Source organism: Sinohyriopsis cumingii, chromosome 19 (assembly GCF_028554795.1).
Source record: "Sinohyriopsis cumingii isolate HCF-2022 chromosome 19, ASM2855479v2, whole genome shotgun sequence".
Taxonomy (NCBI): Eukaryota; Metazoa; Mollusca; class Bivalvia; order Unionida; family Unionidae; genus Sinohyriopsis; species Sinohyriopsis cumingii.
This window is the reverse complement of record NC_142979.1, coordinates 48,783,076-48,799,318: the sequence shown is the minus strand read 5'-3', so window position 1 is coordinate 48,799,318 and position 16,243 is coordinate 48,783,076. Positions and strand designations below refer to the sequence as shown.

The 16,243-nt window shown below is 34.8% G+C and overlaps 2 protein-coding genes across 4 annotated transcripts in view; both read right to left on the bottom strand.

Moving 5' to 3' along the window:
* The window catches only part of LOC149775663 (ankyrin repeat and FYVE domain-containing protein 1-like), a 139,325-nt gene that overhangs the window by 58,189 nt on the left and 64,893 nt on the right, over positions 1–16,243 (bottom strand). The gene's annotated exons all lie outside the window — the stretch shown is intronic.
* LOC149775664 (uncharacterized) lies at positions 3,534–13,776 on the bottom strand. Of its 2 annotated transcripts, none has more exons than XM_089944145.1 (2): positions 13,460–13,776; positions 3,534–10,269 (listed from the first exon to the last, which is right to left on the bottom strand). In XM_089944145.1, exons 1-2 carry the CDS (start codon positions 13,469–13,471, stop codon positions 8,431–8,433), a joined length of 1,851 nt encoding a protein of 616 aa, XP_089800271.1. In that variant the 5' UTR covers positions 13,472–13,776; the 3' UTR covers positions 3,534–8,430. The 2 variants fall into 2 exon arrangements, with proteins under 2 accessions (XP_089800271.1, XP_089800272.1); XM_089944146.1 differs by lacking the exon at positions 13,460–13,776 and adding an exon at positions 12,301–12,445.

The following is a 16,243-nucleotide window of genomic DNA, read 5'->3' as shown; positions in this document are numbered from 1 at the left end:
CTGGGCATATAATGCAGTTAGTGCCCATAAGTAAATCTAATTTATGCATTAAAATAGAATTAAAAAGCAATATATCAAAATTTTCCTTAATTCTAACAATCCACTTTTCTGTTTATAATGCTGCAGAAACGAGAGTGTGAAAGAACTGGCAATCTAGAGCCATAAACATACCTAACAATTATGCAGAACTGAAGTCAGGTTGGTTCCACTGAATTTTAATCAGCACACACCAATATTAATTGAAAAGCATTATTATTGGAAATTATAAGTCTTGATTGTTCAATATAAGGCTACAATTCCATTAAAAGCTGACATAATATTGATAATTTAATTTTAGTAATGGTAAAAATGTTTTTTTTTAAATTACATATCTGCATCATAATAACAAACTGAAAGCTCTCTATGTTGGAATACTCTCTCAAATTTTTTGAACACTGTTGAGCAGTTTTGGAGAATAAGTTGTTTAGAGGTTTCTTTAATTGTAGTAATGGTAGCCATATTCAATGGCAGATGGCATCATTCCAACAAATCTGAAATACCTTTTCAATATCTAAGTGATTTCTGTGAAATCATTTAAAACTTTCTTCTTCTTTTCCTATTGACATCCACATATGATAGATCAACATTGTTTCAGTAAACCTTAAAGCCATCAATGGCTTTCTGTCAAATTTATTCCCATTCTGTTGAATAGTTTTTCTAACTTTAGCAATGACATCAATTGCTAACGGCAGACTGGAATTATTTAAACAGTTTAAACGACCTTCATGTCGAGATGTCTTATTCCAAATTTGGTCAAATTTTGTTCAGAGGCGTTTCAGAACAAGTTGTTAAAAGGTTCTTCTATTTCTTTTGGAACAGTGACCATACTGGATGACAGAATAAATGTGAAAGTCTTTGATGCCAAAGTTCTATTTATAAAATCATGTTCAGATTAGTTAATTGGTTTTTGAGAAAAAAAGTTGTAAATAGCAATATTATGAACAGCTTTGTTTTTTTCATTTTTGTGTGGTTAAATGCAGTTTCTCATCACATGATAGGCTATAAATAGACTACACATGGCTGTAACAGAATTGAAACCGAGTAGGCTTTGGACGAAATGAATAACACAAATACAATGTGTGTGAACAACAAGACTTGTATATTGTACGATAAGATGATGGCACAAAAATAATAAATGAAACAACCTATGAAATACCCAACTCTGGCACACACCTTACACACATTCACAAAAGAGAGAAATATATATATATATATATATATATATATATATATATATATATATATATATATATATATATATATATATATATATAATGATAATGATGAGGATAGAGATGATGATGACACAGTGCTGAAATTACCACTGATAATGATGATGTTGGTTCATATAACCGATATACTATATAAAATGAAACAAAACAAAATATCACAGTTGTGACCCATGCCGGATGCACACTGGTTCAACTTCCCACTTTGAATGAAATAAAACACAAAGTATCACAGTTCCACTTGGCTCAACTTCGAGATTCATACTGGCTCAACTTCACCCTCCACCAGTTTCAGTCTGGCTCAACTACACACTCTACCAGTTTCAGTCTGGCGTAACTACACCTCCCACTAGTTTCAGTCTGGTGCAACAACACCTCCCACCAGTTCCAGTCTGGTTCACCTACACCTCCCCCTCCACCAGTTTCAGCTACAAACAGATGAAACTGGTAGCGTATAATACGAAATACACTAATACGAAATACACCATCACACAAAATACTAAAACAGAAGTATATGAAATGAATAAATATCCACTCAACAAATGCCTATAGTCCATTACATTATATCAATGTCCCTAACGGTTTATACAAACAAAAATAAATTAAACCTGCACTCTACGTGAGACTTTCTACTCTGAGTCCTACATGTCCTAAGGAATAAATTCTAACTGTGAATTGTCTGTTAAACGCGTTTTTTTTAATCTTTCGAAGCTTTATCATAATTTACGATAATAATAAAATATGTCACAAACACAGCGAAAAGCATAAATGTACATGGGAATCAAAATTATTTTAACAGTTGTCACTTTCCCCTATGGGTGTAGTTTTGTGGTTCCAAACCGACACTCCGTGAAAAGATGCAAGTGATGATGTACCACTTGTAGTAAAACCTTACTATTTATACTATATATAAAAAACATGATGTTCAAGACCCAAGGGTAATGTACCTGTGCATGTCGAGAAACATAGGCATCACGCTAGGAGTGACCTACAACAAGATGTACTCATTCAGTAACTATGTCAAGGTAATAAAAACAAGCTACTCTAGTTAATGCTGTTGACAAAGTCAAATATACATTGTCATTGTTTAATGCAAAACCAAATTATTTTCTTCCCTTATTCTGTGATAATAGCATCCAGAAATTTCGTAAAAGAAAAAACTGGGAAAGCACAGGAATAAACCCTGACCCACAGGAAGTTAATGGAATCCCTTCTCATGTACCCATGCTGGCCATGCCAAGACTCAAATCCATACAGAGGTGAGATCTGTAAAGGTGTCTTAGACAACTCATCCAACCAGTGCCCCCAATATTATAAACAGGCAACTCATGATGGACCAAGGACCATGCAGCTCAGTTGATTTTACTGGCAGATGAGGTAAAACATCAGATTTTTGGCAGTACATTTACATAGAATAGTCTCTTTTGTGACTGCATATGGACTGAGAATTGTTCATTTTTTGACTCTGTATGTACTTAAAATTGTTGATTTTTTCAACACAACATGTACTCTGAATTGTTGATGAGCAAATATATTTTTGTTAAGAAGACAAAAATATTTAATTGTCTTTAAGTTATGGTTTGAAGCAATTAAAAAATCCCAAAATTATTAGTACTGCACTAAATAACTGAACTAAAATTTCACTGAGATGCTGAGAAACTGAAATTTTTTAAAACTGCCACAGTATGCAAGTAGTTGCATTTTTATCATTTCAAGATTCTGCAATCAGGCCATAAACCAGGTAATATTATATCTAGGTATAATGCATAATCACTTACAATCCAGATATCTAGCTGAACAATACACTGTCAGTCCAGGGTCTATGTTGTTCAGTTTGGTGAAAATTATACATAGATAAATCCAGCATCTGAGTTAAACTTGAACCAGTTTCTTTAACACACAAAATAGCAAAACTGTAGAATCAAATCCTCCCTTGGAAAATTTTTACAAATTCATAAGGAGTAATGTTTTGTCCATCTAGAAAGTTTTCACAAAAACTTGAGACACTTCAATTTGTTCTTTTAATATTAAAAAACCACTGTAGAATTAAATCACTAATTAACAACACTGCCTGGGAGTTAAACATGCTTAGCATTCAAGGTGGTATATACATGATCCTTTACGTCTTACTGGGCATGCATGAGATTAGTCACTAACCAATTGGGACCATAATAGTTTTGAACAAGAGACCCACAGGGGCCTTTGATTCCTCACCTGGCTGATATCTGACTAAAAGACAAATGCAAGTGCAGTTGACCAAGAAAGTCCGGTTTATTTTGATATTTTATTGTACAGCAACACATGCAGGATATTCAGTGCCAAGGCAATTAGAGTAAGCTCTTTGCGCAGGTACACACCAAAATAGCTAAGCCAGGCCTATACAATGTCAAGATTTCAACCAACACAATTTTGGAAACATGTCAAGCACAATGATCATGAAGGCACCCAGGATCCCGGGTCTGCAGAACGTTATATTGACTTGCACTGAGGATCCCAGGTCTGTAGGATGCTATATCGACTCTTTCAATGATGCTGACTACAGACAGATGTTAAAAGAGCATCATTTATCCAATAATGAAATGTGCTTATGCCATGATTCTTTCATGTTGGGGTATTTCTAGTCAGCGTTTTTAAAAAAAATGATAACATTGATGTTTCCTTTTTTGTGTGCAATGGCTACCATATTTATGTACAAAATATAAAGCCCTTAAGCCTGGATGACTTCTACTGAGCCTTTTTAAGGACATGCTTTATCACAGCAGATGATCGATCTTGGTCTGGACAGAATTTGAACCTGCATTCTCCTAGTCATGAAGCCAGCACTCTAACCAATGAACCACCAAGTCTCCTTCGCTTGGCAGAACTTGATTAGTCTTAAATTGCAAATATCATAAGAAGGCATAGTTATCTCACAAACATAATCTCTAACAACACAATGCAAAAATATCTTGCAAACATCTCAAGGGACGGTTAGATTCATTACATAAATGCCAGAGCATCTGATATAGCAAAAATTAAAACCAAGATAGAAATTCTTAAACAGCCAACAAATTTAAATTACCCCAGCTCAAAATGTGAATGATATATAAGCACTGACTAGAACCATTAAAGTACAATCTGAGCTATGTAAGTACTACTGAACACTGTTTCTTGTGATTGAATGTTATACCAGTAATGTAAATACTACTGAACGCTGTTTTTTGTGATTGAATGTTATACCAGTGTGGGCCCCTGTGGAGGCTAAATCAAATCTTTATCCACATGAAGAAAAAAATGCACATTACATTCAGTACAAATGCCAAAAATAAAGACATTTAACTAAAAAAGAGAAGATGGGGAAAAAATCCCACCAAAAACTTTAAAAGCCAATCAGACTTTTTACCCACAAATAATTTAATAAAACATCAAATAAACTGTAGAAGTAATAATTACTCGAATGGTTCTTTCTGTGAAAAACATTTACTTCTCTTGTATGTCACGAAATAGTTAAAGTCCACCTCAGATGCATAGGTTGTGGATCCTAACTCTGGCCGAGTCATGCCTAAGACTTATAAACAATGGTACTAGCAGCTGCCTAGCATGGTGCTCGGAATTAAGAAGTAAGCGTTAGGAATGGTTTGCCTGGTGTCAGGATAATGTGACTGGGTGGAACATCATGCTACATGTCTGCGGCATTATAACGACATGACTGAATAATTGTTAAAACTATGTTAAAGATCTAAATAGGGCCCCAAGTGGTCTAAAGCGCTCACCGTTACAAATCACTGCCATCTCACAATTTGAGTTATGTCCCTTTACATAGCTAGACACTTTCCAAAACCAAACTGGCCAATAAAGCTAAATATAGAAATATGCCTATTATTAGAAACACAAACTATTGTAAATACAGTGATCATACAGTTTGCCATCAGCTTGACAGGGTAAAATCCTTCCAAGACAAAAAATTAGTACAATCCTCAAAAATAAAAAAGTAAAGTCTTTTCATATAATTTACACTTTTTGAGAATACCATACATCAATAGATGCAGCCAGAATAAATATGAAAGCTTTTGAAATAAAGAATGTCTCAAGTGGGGACGCTTGAAAACGTTTGAAATGAAATAAAAGACCTTAAAGTACAACAGTAAAAACCCGACCCAAGAGATCTTTGCTTCTGGAGACCAATTGTCATGAAAACATTTTTGTGCACAGATCAGAAATTTAAATGTTTACTCAGAGGTAGAACCAGTTTTAAAGTAACACTTTTTTGCACTATACGTTATTTACTTGTATATATTAACCAAAATGTAAACAGCATAGACCCAGATCTGCCATTTCAACCTATACATCTTCTAGCAATCATGGTGTGATGACCATCATGATACAATGTTTATGAAACGATGTGATCATGATATCAACTGATTTTCTGATGATGCATATTGCAATGTTGATCTTTCAATATGACATGCATCAAAGTAAAACAAATTTTAGAGTCTACAAAAATATTCAGTCTTTATGTCCAAGACCCGTGTCAATTTCCAAACACTAAGTTTGCCACTAAACGTAAACATAATCTTTGGATGCCAAGCTTCATACTCCATCCATAACTTCTTAGGACTCTGTTACTAAATAATGTTTGGAAAATATAAGCTGGTTTTAAAACCAATAATGTTAAATACAGAATGACAGCAGTCTGCGAAGCTTTTTCGATATGTTTTCTATTTATAATTGTTCCGATTATTGATAAATCACTCTTTAAAAGAACATTTTGGCTATTTTTTGTGTAATCTTTTTTTAATTTGTTGTGGATAAGTATAATGATGTGAGGAACAAAAATGACAGACTAGGTAGTGCCAGGAAGAAATATTGTATGCGCATTGATGAATTGTTACAACCTTCCGGCTTTGCACACTGGATCAGCAGATCAGGGTTGATGATAACAAATCTCCCTATGACTTTAATCAAACAGCACTGAATTGGATATGTTGGGCAAATTTAGTACGTAATCTAATACAAGCATCGGATTGTATATTTAAAACCATTATTTTGCATTATTCTTACTATTCAATATTTTTCCATATCAAAAGTAGATCAGGTCATATTGTAAATGAACTTCTGCACATTGCTATGCGATGTACTATATTCCCCCCCCCCAAAAAAAAAACAACACAATTTTCAGATTAGCCAATACCAGGGTAAACAAAATCATGATAATATTTTTGAGTCACCAGTGTGTCAGCACTTGTGAATAGTTGAGAGGATCATGGTTATAGCCAAGTCACCATCTTGGTTTCAATCTTGCTGTGAAGAAATTGAAACCATAAAAATCAACAGAACTGCTGCTTCAAAGGAGAGAGAGACATATACTTTGTACAATGATAAAAGAGTTCATTTTGTACCTAAGACCAAAAACCTGCTACTTCAAGGCAAAGAATACATCATCATTTATTTGTTATGCTTCATTGACAAAAGTATTTTACTACCATTAAACTTTACCAACAAGCATTTCCATTTACCAACTGCATGTCAAAAAATAAGTTGTCGAACTTCATAACTCATCTAAAGTATCAAGAAAATCTAACACAGGTGTACAGACAGGTGTACTTACAAACACAATCAACAGCATCTTCATGTGCATTGTCAGATTAGATACTGGGGCCTTTTTTTCAGGTTCTAATACATTTTTTAAATTTCCTGTCCAAATTAAGTTTTAATTTTTTGAGAAAGTATTTTAAAAATTTGACAAAAGAATGAGCAGTTTCATCGTGACTTTAAATAATAAAAAAAATGTCTACTTTGTAACGATTTTGTTACTACATTTTATACTGACTCAGGAGGCAAAACTTTCATTGAGATTCTGAAAATAATTTTGAGTTAAAGCTATCAGAGTATTAATATCTTCATTATGAAGGCTATGTCTTCTTATTTAAAATGGGTATAATGAGTTGATATTAAGCCCAAACATTTATGCTCTTACTGTAAATTTTACTGACTTGGTTTTACATCCATTCAACACATTCTGGTATATACAAAAATAAAATTACCCTGATAGCGGATGAGGAGGAATCTGAGACTTCCCTATCCTTAATAACAGTTTCAGATAAGAAAATTACGTTAACAGATTAAATTTAAATATATACTAAGTTGGTGCTAAAGTCCGAACAGGAGTCCAAAATAATTAAGATATATTGTTTTTTTCAACTAAAAAAAAAAAAACAAATAACAATTTTCATGACTTCTAGAGCCAATGTAGTTTATCATTTGAATAACACCTTAAAATAAAATATTATTTGTTTTCTTTAATACATGTATCATGAATTATGCATTCCAAGGGGACAATACAAGATATAAAATGTTTCCTAACGATAAATTGGGGGGGGGGGCACATTTTGGGAACGGATTTTCTGTTAATATAAATTCTGATGACCTAGGGTGAGTGTAACCAGACAAAAACTTTTCACAGATGTTTCACATTATATCTTGATATCTCACATGTCCAACTCACAATGATGTGTGGTAACTTATTGAACAGGAACATTTCTCCAAAAGTAAATGAGACATAAATTACGACATGTGTCACTGTAAATATGAATAAAGAATCGAGGGCTACATGTACAACTACAATTTCTTGTTACAAACCATTGACCTTATATATCTATTACTTTGGTTTCCATGTATCATACGAGTTTCAAGCCCACTGCCTTTACTAAAAATTTTGACTAAACTTAGTACCAAGCTTGCATCAGGTGCCCGTTTCTTTTTAGTAAGAGCATAAGAGTATTGTTGCTGTTGCTGTGGGCTTAAAGCCATTTTTCAGCACATGATAGGCTATGTATGGCAGCCGGTATTCTTTGTGGAGAAAGACCACGTGGTCACTTGGGGGCCCATAAGTAGTGTAGTGGAGTGTGTTGAGTGAAATGAAGACAAATTTGTAATTAAAATATGAAATATTTATCAGTACAGATGACAAGTTTTAAACGATACTAAAGAATATCTGTTCATAATGCAATGCACAATATATCGCAAAACTAATGTAATGAGGTGATGAAATATGCCAATGTAAGGGAATAGTGAATGGTTACTCAAGAGTGATTTTTATTTTTATACATGTGAGATCTATGGTTCCAGTCTTTGCTTCTGGTCAGCTGAGCAAATGCAAATGTACACATCTGTGTCAATCATATTAACTAACAGTAATTTCATTGCCTTCACAGTGGGGGCAAAAGTATGAGCCGCGGCGGCATACTTGTTTTGGAGTACAATACTTCATGTGAGTCCAATGATTACAGTTGTCACATCCAACCCACTTGACAAACACTGTGGCTTTGGACTCTCTCACTTCAAGTGGCTGCCATCTAGCGCATACACAGCATTTTTCCTCCTCAGGTCTATCCTCTGAAGAATCAGAATGGTACTCAATATCGGCGTCATCTACATCAGAGTCATCTCCAGGTTCATCACCAGACTCTGTGTTTAGGTTTATTCCTGATGGTCCTGGCTCTGGAGAGGGAAGTCTACGAGGCTTTCTTTTCCGTGAAGATTTCCTCTGAGGTTGTGAGGTTGACCCCCTGATGGCCTCAATATCATCCTCAAAACTGCTGTCCAAACTGTTATCTCCTTTGTTTTGACTTCTGGACCTATGCTTCCTGGTCTTTTTCCCACCTTTCATTTTCTCTGGACTGTCGTTTCTTGCTCTTTTACCATGTGATTTCCCATTCCATTGTGAAGCATTCTCTTCTGTCTTTGGAATGGTCAGTTTAATGCGAAGAGATTCCATATTCAGCTTCGGCTGCTGCATCGCCACCTCCTTTACAGGTCTCGGCTTCTTAGGCTTGTACCCATTACTGGCTGCAACCATATCGTCCTCTATAAGGTTTGCATCATGAGGATATATACCCGACATTTGAAAGGCCGTAATTAAACTGCTCTTTGTCATAACCCTCTCATATGCTCGACATACAAGCGCACAAATATCAGTTCTCTTCACTACAATGCCTGGATTTCTACGATTAAAACTCTGAACTTCTTGTTTTACAACTCCTCGCAACAGCCCAAAGCAATAATTGTCCAAGGTATAGAGCAGTCGACTAGAGTGAGGAGGTAACATGAAGAGAATAATACTATTACTGGCTGCCCATTCAATAACAGGCTGGCAACCAAAGGATTTGTACACACTGTAAAATATTAACGTTACAGACCCTGGGTCTGGATTGTTTGGGACATGCTTCAAAAAATGTTCTTCAAAGTATTTCTTGATGATAAGGCTATTTGAACTCCCTGAGGTGGTAGCTGCAGCTGAGGTTCCTGGCAAAGCACCATTCAGAAACTCCTGAGTGACTTTCTTGCCACGAAAAACTATAAAGGGTGGAATGGCACCACCAGCAGCATTCCCACAACTTATAATGGTGGCCTCCTGAAATACAAGAGGATGGGTGTCATCATCACTTCCAAAAGTTTCTGGATCACATTCAATGGATATCTTTGTTTCATCCAGGAAATATATTGAACCTGGATTCTCCTGTAAATACTTGATCAGGAGTTTTGACTTGAATTCTTCATAATACCTCTTTATGTCATCTGGAGCTATTTTCATCTGAATGCGAGACAAGACCCTTTCCCTACCAAGTTCTAAGTCAGGCCATCTACGAAGCAAATTAGTGACCCAGTGATCACTAAATAAAGCATCAGGATCACTTTTGTGTCCAAGGTAATAGGCAAAGTCTGTGGCAATTATTCTTAAATCCCTTCTGCTAAAAGAAAACCCAATGGATGCCATATATCTGACATGGTTTACAAGTTTTTGCTCATCATCTTTTGAAAAGAGCGGAGATGGTCCTGGATTAACAGCTCCTATGGAGACACGGCCATCTATTCTGTCCCGCAAAGTTGTTACAGGGACATTGTATCGCTTGGCTGCACCATTCACACTCATTCCATTTTCAAGTACATCTTTGTAGGCCAGTAACAGATTCTCAAATTCATAGAATCTGTACCCCTTTCCAGATTTCTTTGTTGGAGACTTCTGAAGAAGAAATAAAGAAGAGTTTACAGAAATACAAATTTTGTTTCCCTTAAAAAGTAAAACATAAAACAGAACTATTGCAGTGCATCTTTAAGCAACATTGCACTAATACAGGAAAGCAATTATTCATAAGTGCAGTTAAACAAAGAATCTAACAAAGTTTCATTAGTCATAATAATTACCGTAAAGTAGTCTGATAAATCATCCCCCCCAAATCTGTACTGATACTGACTGACAGTTTTATCAGGCTACTTATCATTAAGATGAAATTATACAAAATTTGACTTTTGAACATGTAAGAACCATTCATAACAAATGTACCTTCAAAATATGTCACCGAAGAAATGTATATATTTGTTACTTTTAATAATGTCTCTAAGCACATGCATTTTATAATAACTGCCTCTGTGTGCCAATTAAAATGACATGCTTTAAAGGTATGGTAAGTGCTGAATGCTATACTGACATATAGCAGTACAGTGAAACCTGTCTTGAAAGACAACTGCTATGTGAGACCACCTGTCTTGAGAGATCACATTCTCAATGCACAAATTTATTGATCATATAATATTGTTACCTGTCATGAGGGATCACCTGCCTTGAGAGACCATAATATGTTGGCAGAAAGGGTGGAATTTTAAGACAGGTTCTAATGTATTAATGATCTTGTTTTGGATATTTACTGAATATATATATAGCCACACAAATATTAGAGATCTATCAGTAAAAACTGGAAATTTCCAACTAATCATGTTACATATTAATGGTAATAAATGCATAATCTCAAAAATTCCAAAAATGATTTCGATTTTTTTACAAAAACAAATGTATCTGTCACAAATTTGGAATATTAGGTCAATAATTATATGTTTGAATCTTTAATACCACATTTATAATGTGTCATTTATGCAAATGTTTCAACTGAATGGGATGTTCTGAAAGATATTTGGAAACATTTCAGATTAAAGAAAAGAAGCAATTTTAAGTTTTTAGAAGTCATTAATGTGTTAAGTACATATATTCTTTATAATTGTAATCTTAAGATTAGATTAATTCTATGATTTTCTGGAGTGCTTGAATTTGGATTTCTCTAGCTATTTTCTTACTTATCAAGTCAGTGTGTTTGTTTTATCACTGCCCGGGTGTTGCCAACTCGATCAAAGGTTATTTGCTTGCTATATCATTGAAGTAGTTAGTTGAGCATAGATTTCAGTGTCAACACTTCTCATTTTTATCCATGTGTTCTTGTATGTCAGCACAATGTCTTTTACAGGTGTCAGCTATTGTGTGAACTGAAACATTCCATTTAAGTTACACTGTTCAGATGACACCTAATGCAACAATATACACACTGAAAAAATTCAGTCATTTATTTTATAAAATATCTTTGCAATGTTGTTAAGGGGACAATCATAAATTCATAAGCCTAACTTTATGATCTATGAACCTTAATTTCAAGTTTGAATTCCTAAATATAAAATAAAGTTGTAAAACATGACATCAGAGGGATAACAAACTTTGCAAAGTTACATTTAATTAGCTCTTTCACTTTGTTTAAAATGCTGTAACATGGTCACATGACCCATCATTCATATCAAACATTGGGTGGCAGGATTACATTGAATCAATATGGGAATTAAAGTAAACTGTTTACATTTAGTGTTTTAAAATAAACCAAGAATTGTCTGATGGACTGAATGAAATAATATTAAAACATTCTTGTTTGTGAATTTGATGAAAGATATGTGAAAATTTCTAATTTGTTTTAGTTTACTGAGCTAAATTTCATCACTGCCTGTAATAGCTTCCACATATTATTTATCAGTGCTGTCATGTCATCTAGGTCAATCATGAATGCCTTAATAAAATAATCATCAAGGTAAGTATATATAACTAGAGAAATTCAAAAGAATGTTGATAAGTAATTATATGGGTAAAAATGATCTAGCAATAAAAAGAGTTAAATTTAATCCATATATTCTTCTATTTATCAGACCTGAAACTTGTATATATGGTAAAAAGAAATCCCACCCTTTGGTTTCCTTTTGATATAATAATGACAGTTCTTTGCACCCGAGATCAAAGGAATCACAGGAATTTCCGGGCTTTTCTGGGAAAAGAGAATCATATTAATGGTGCATACTTTGTATGCCACAATGTTTCATTACATCAGCAGTAGCAGAAGATAACTGTACCATTTTACCATGTGATTTTTAAAATGGGCAAGACCTTTTGAGGAACATAGTCTGAAAACAGAGGATGAACATTTAATATTTGAAATTTTAGAAAATTACAGGAACAACGAACTGCTTTACTAATTCTGTATTAGCAAGGTGATAATAAAAACTTGTATTCATAGATTTCACTCGTTGGAAAATGTATTTTTTCTCTCGAAAAAATTATATATTTTGTAATTATCTTAATGAGAAGAATTTGTTTTATATATAACAGAATCTGAAGATGGTACATGTACAAGGCTCTGTCATCTGAACCAAGATACTGCTAACTGTAACATCCATGTGAGGTATGTACAACTAGCTATAGACTGGCCACTGTTGTATGTAAGCAACTATATCAGCACATGTGACTGTAGACCAATAAGCATATTTCCGCCTTTTTCTGACACAAGAAATGTCAGAAGAAAAAATGGAAACGGAGATCATCTTATTGGTCTACTGTGACTGTAAAATGCTGCTTATTTGATCTAAGACCAATAACATCTTTTACTCATCAAATACAAAAGTGTGATCTCTCGAAGCCAACTGGAGTTACCAACTTATCCACCATGTTTATATCAGATTCGACTAAGTAAACGCATATTATAGAATAATTACACACTTCCCATGTAATGAACTCGAAAACTTGGTTAGATCCAATTAGCTCCCAGATCTCGATGACTGAATACTAAGCAACGTTCAAATCGTAAATCCAACCTTCTAACTGAAAGAAAAACGATGACAATTTGATGGGGTTTTGTTGTTGACGTTCTTATTTTTTTGTTAACAGTAGATAATACTACTTTGGGTAAATTCTAATAACATGGCGCCATATAAAGGGGTCCGAACTCGACTTCCGAGTGCTGTCGAAAACAAGGAGATGATGCTCGCTGGAGAAGCTATGTCTTGCAGAACATTTTATACGCATATATCACATGTAACACATTTATCTGATAATTATTTTAACAAATTACCTTTTGCCGCATTATAGGAACGCCAGAAGTCAATCGTCTGATGAAGTGTGTCGCATCATGACGTCACACAGAATCTCGCGAACTGCCGTGAAGTATCGAAATCCGAGTGTGTTTCGTGACGATGATGATAGTCTTGTAAGGTCTTGCGATTTATACAAATGAAGTTTCAGTAGCTCTCTCGCATTTAAATTAAATTGAGCTACTTGAAGAAAAAAAAAAAAAAACGAACTGAGTAGACAGATCAAATTTAGAATTTGATGTTGAGGAAATTAATTACCGGTGATATTTCAATTTTGTTCTATGATCATTTATATCCCCCATATATTGTTGTTGTTGTGTGGTTTAACGCCATTTTTCAGCACACGATAGGCTATGTATGGCGGCCAATATTAATGGTGGAGGAAGAACCCCCATATATAGAAAAGGTGCATTGTATGCACACAATTAAGAATAATAATAATAATAATAATAATAATAATGATAATAAATAAATAAATAAATGTGTAATAAATAATAGAAAAAGAACACTTTTGGATCATAATAACCCTTGAAAGGTGCACTGAGAACTTGACATAACTTTTTCCTCTGCACTTTAGGCAGCTCATTTACCCTCAGTGATATTTTTTTGTGTACAAAAATGTATTGGAAAGCATGTACCATATAAAGAATGACATTAATTATTTCCTAACTGCCTTTTTCTGGGTTTTAGAAAGTTACATTGGTCTTTCTTCCTATCAATAACTGCTGTTATCTGGAAAGTACAAATTTTCCAAAAAAGCTAACATTACCACATTTTCTGTCAAATAAAAATGCAAGTTAAATAGGGAAAAAAAGACCACTTGCCTCGGACAAGTACCTTAGGCAATCTGACTTGTCCAACTTCAAAATTTAATAGTTTAGCTGCAAAACCAGACTTCTTAATATCACTGCTGTAAGTACTTCACTGTTGTACTGTATACACTACAATCCTAGAATTTTAATTTCTATATCTTGCATTGGCTTGCAATGCATGGCAACAAAAGCATAATTCATCTGGATGACACAACTAAATACATGCCACACTGAAATCTGCCATTTGCTTAACACTTTTTTAACCATGTTCTTTTACATAAAAAATTACCTGCATATAAAGAGCACCTGTTGATGGAGGACAAAATGTATAGTCTCCTGAAGAGTCCTTTATAGACCGGGACCACTTTAGCATTAGCAGCATAAATGGTTTAATGATTCTTTGTTGACCACTGTCAATAATCTTGTCAACTTTCATTGATTACCAGTGAACCATTCTGGAATACATGTAATTTGCACATACTCATGCACATATAAACTTACACAAACTCAGCAGTAATTAGACTAACCTTTGCTGTGTGAGCCGTCAGCAGTGATTCAAACACACTTAGAGTACCATGGTGTATATTTTAAAGATACTGTCTTCCCTGGATACCATGCATATATTTGTATGTGGATTTAATACCAGTTTTCAGTACATGATAAGTTATATATGGCGGCCAGTATATTTGGTGGAGGAAAAACCTGGGAAGACCCCAGGAAGAACCACCAACCCACAGGAAGCTACTGACAAGCTTTCTTACATTTATACATCTTAGCCTAGCTGAGACTCAAACCCATGTGGACTGAGGTGAGACATATGAGTGATCTGTAATGGAAAGTACCTCAGACTACTTGGCAAGTAATGGCAAGTACCTCAGGGTACTTGGCAAGTAATGGCAAGTACCTCAGACTACTTGGCAAGTAATGGAGCAGCAGAGGGGGCGAACAGACCAAAGCAATTTTACAAGTAACCCCTTCCAGGAAACTATTCCTCGATAGAGGGCTTATTTCGACGAAATAAACCCTTCTATTCAGAATACAGGACAAAAAAAAAATGTCCCAAAAAATTCGGAGAGTCTCTCCTCGAGAAATTTTTCGAATTTCCAGGGGAAAATGCAATACATTTCCGCTGGCAACTTGGGTTACTTCAATAAATCTGAAACAGTTTCCGTGGCGGGGTCGTTATTGAAAAATCCATGGGGTGGGTCCAGCCCCCCCTGCTGCTGCTCGGGGGAATTAAATCATGGACAAATAAATAATGGCAAATATTGGCGAATCTCTCGCATCTAGACTAGCACGAGAACGACTCGAAGCAATTAAAAAATTTATTCCTGTCCGTGATAGTGTCAGAGAAAAATTACAAGCAAGACAAGAAGCAAAAATCGAATTTGCAGCTGGCGCGGAAGAATTATTTAAGCCCGTTACAACAGCTACAAAAAAAGCCGCAACAGCCGCTGAAAAGGCAATATGGGGCGATATTAAAGAGGAGGAGAGAGAAAAGTTGGGTATTATCCCGTTGACTCAAAAAATAGCAAAAAGAACGAAGCAAACAAAAAAGATTTTACAAGATCTTCCGGCTGATATAGTTGCAGCTCAGCCTCCACCCGTCGCTGAAGTCGCTGAAGTCTCCGAAGCTGCTACATCCCAACCAGTAAAGGAAATTGTTAAATTAACTGCGAGATTTGATCCGAGTTTTATTAAATTTCTTAAAAATACGCCAGAAGAAAAATTACCTGAATTGATATTAGAGGGTTTATACAACAAAGAAAAATTTTTAGCCGAGAAATATAAGCGCACGACTGATGATAATTTTGTTAAATGGGCTTATCGTCTGTACTACGACACGAAAACGGTTAAATCTAGAGATCCGAAATACTCAGCACTTATAAGCGCAATAAAGAAACTTAGCAGAAGTAGACGACAAGGACCTCCACCTCCCTATTCACCGCCAGC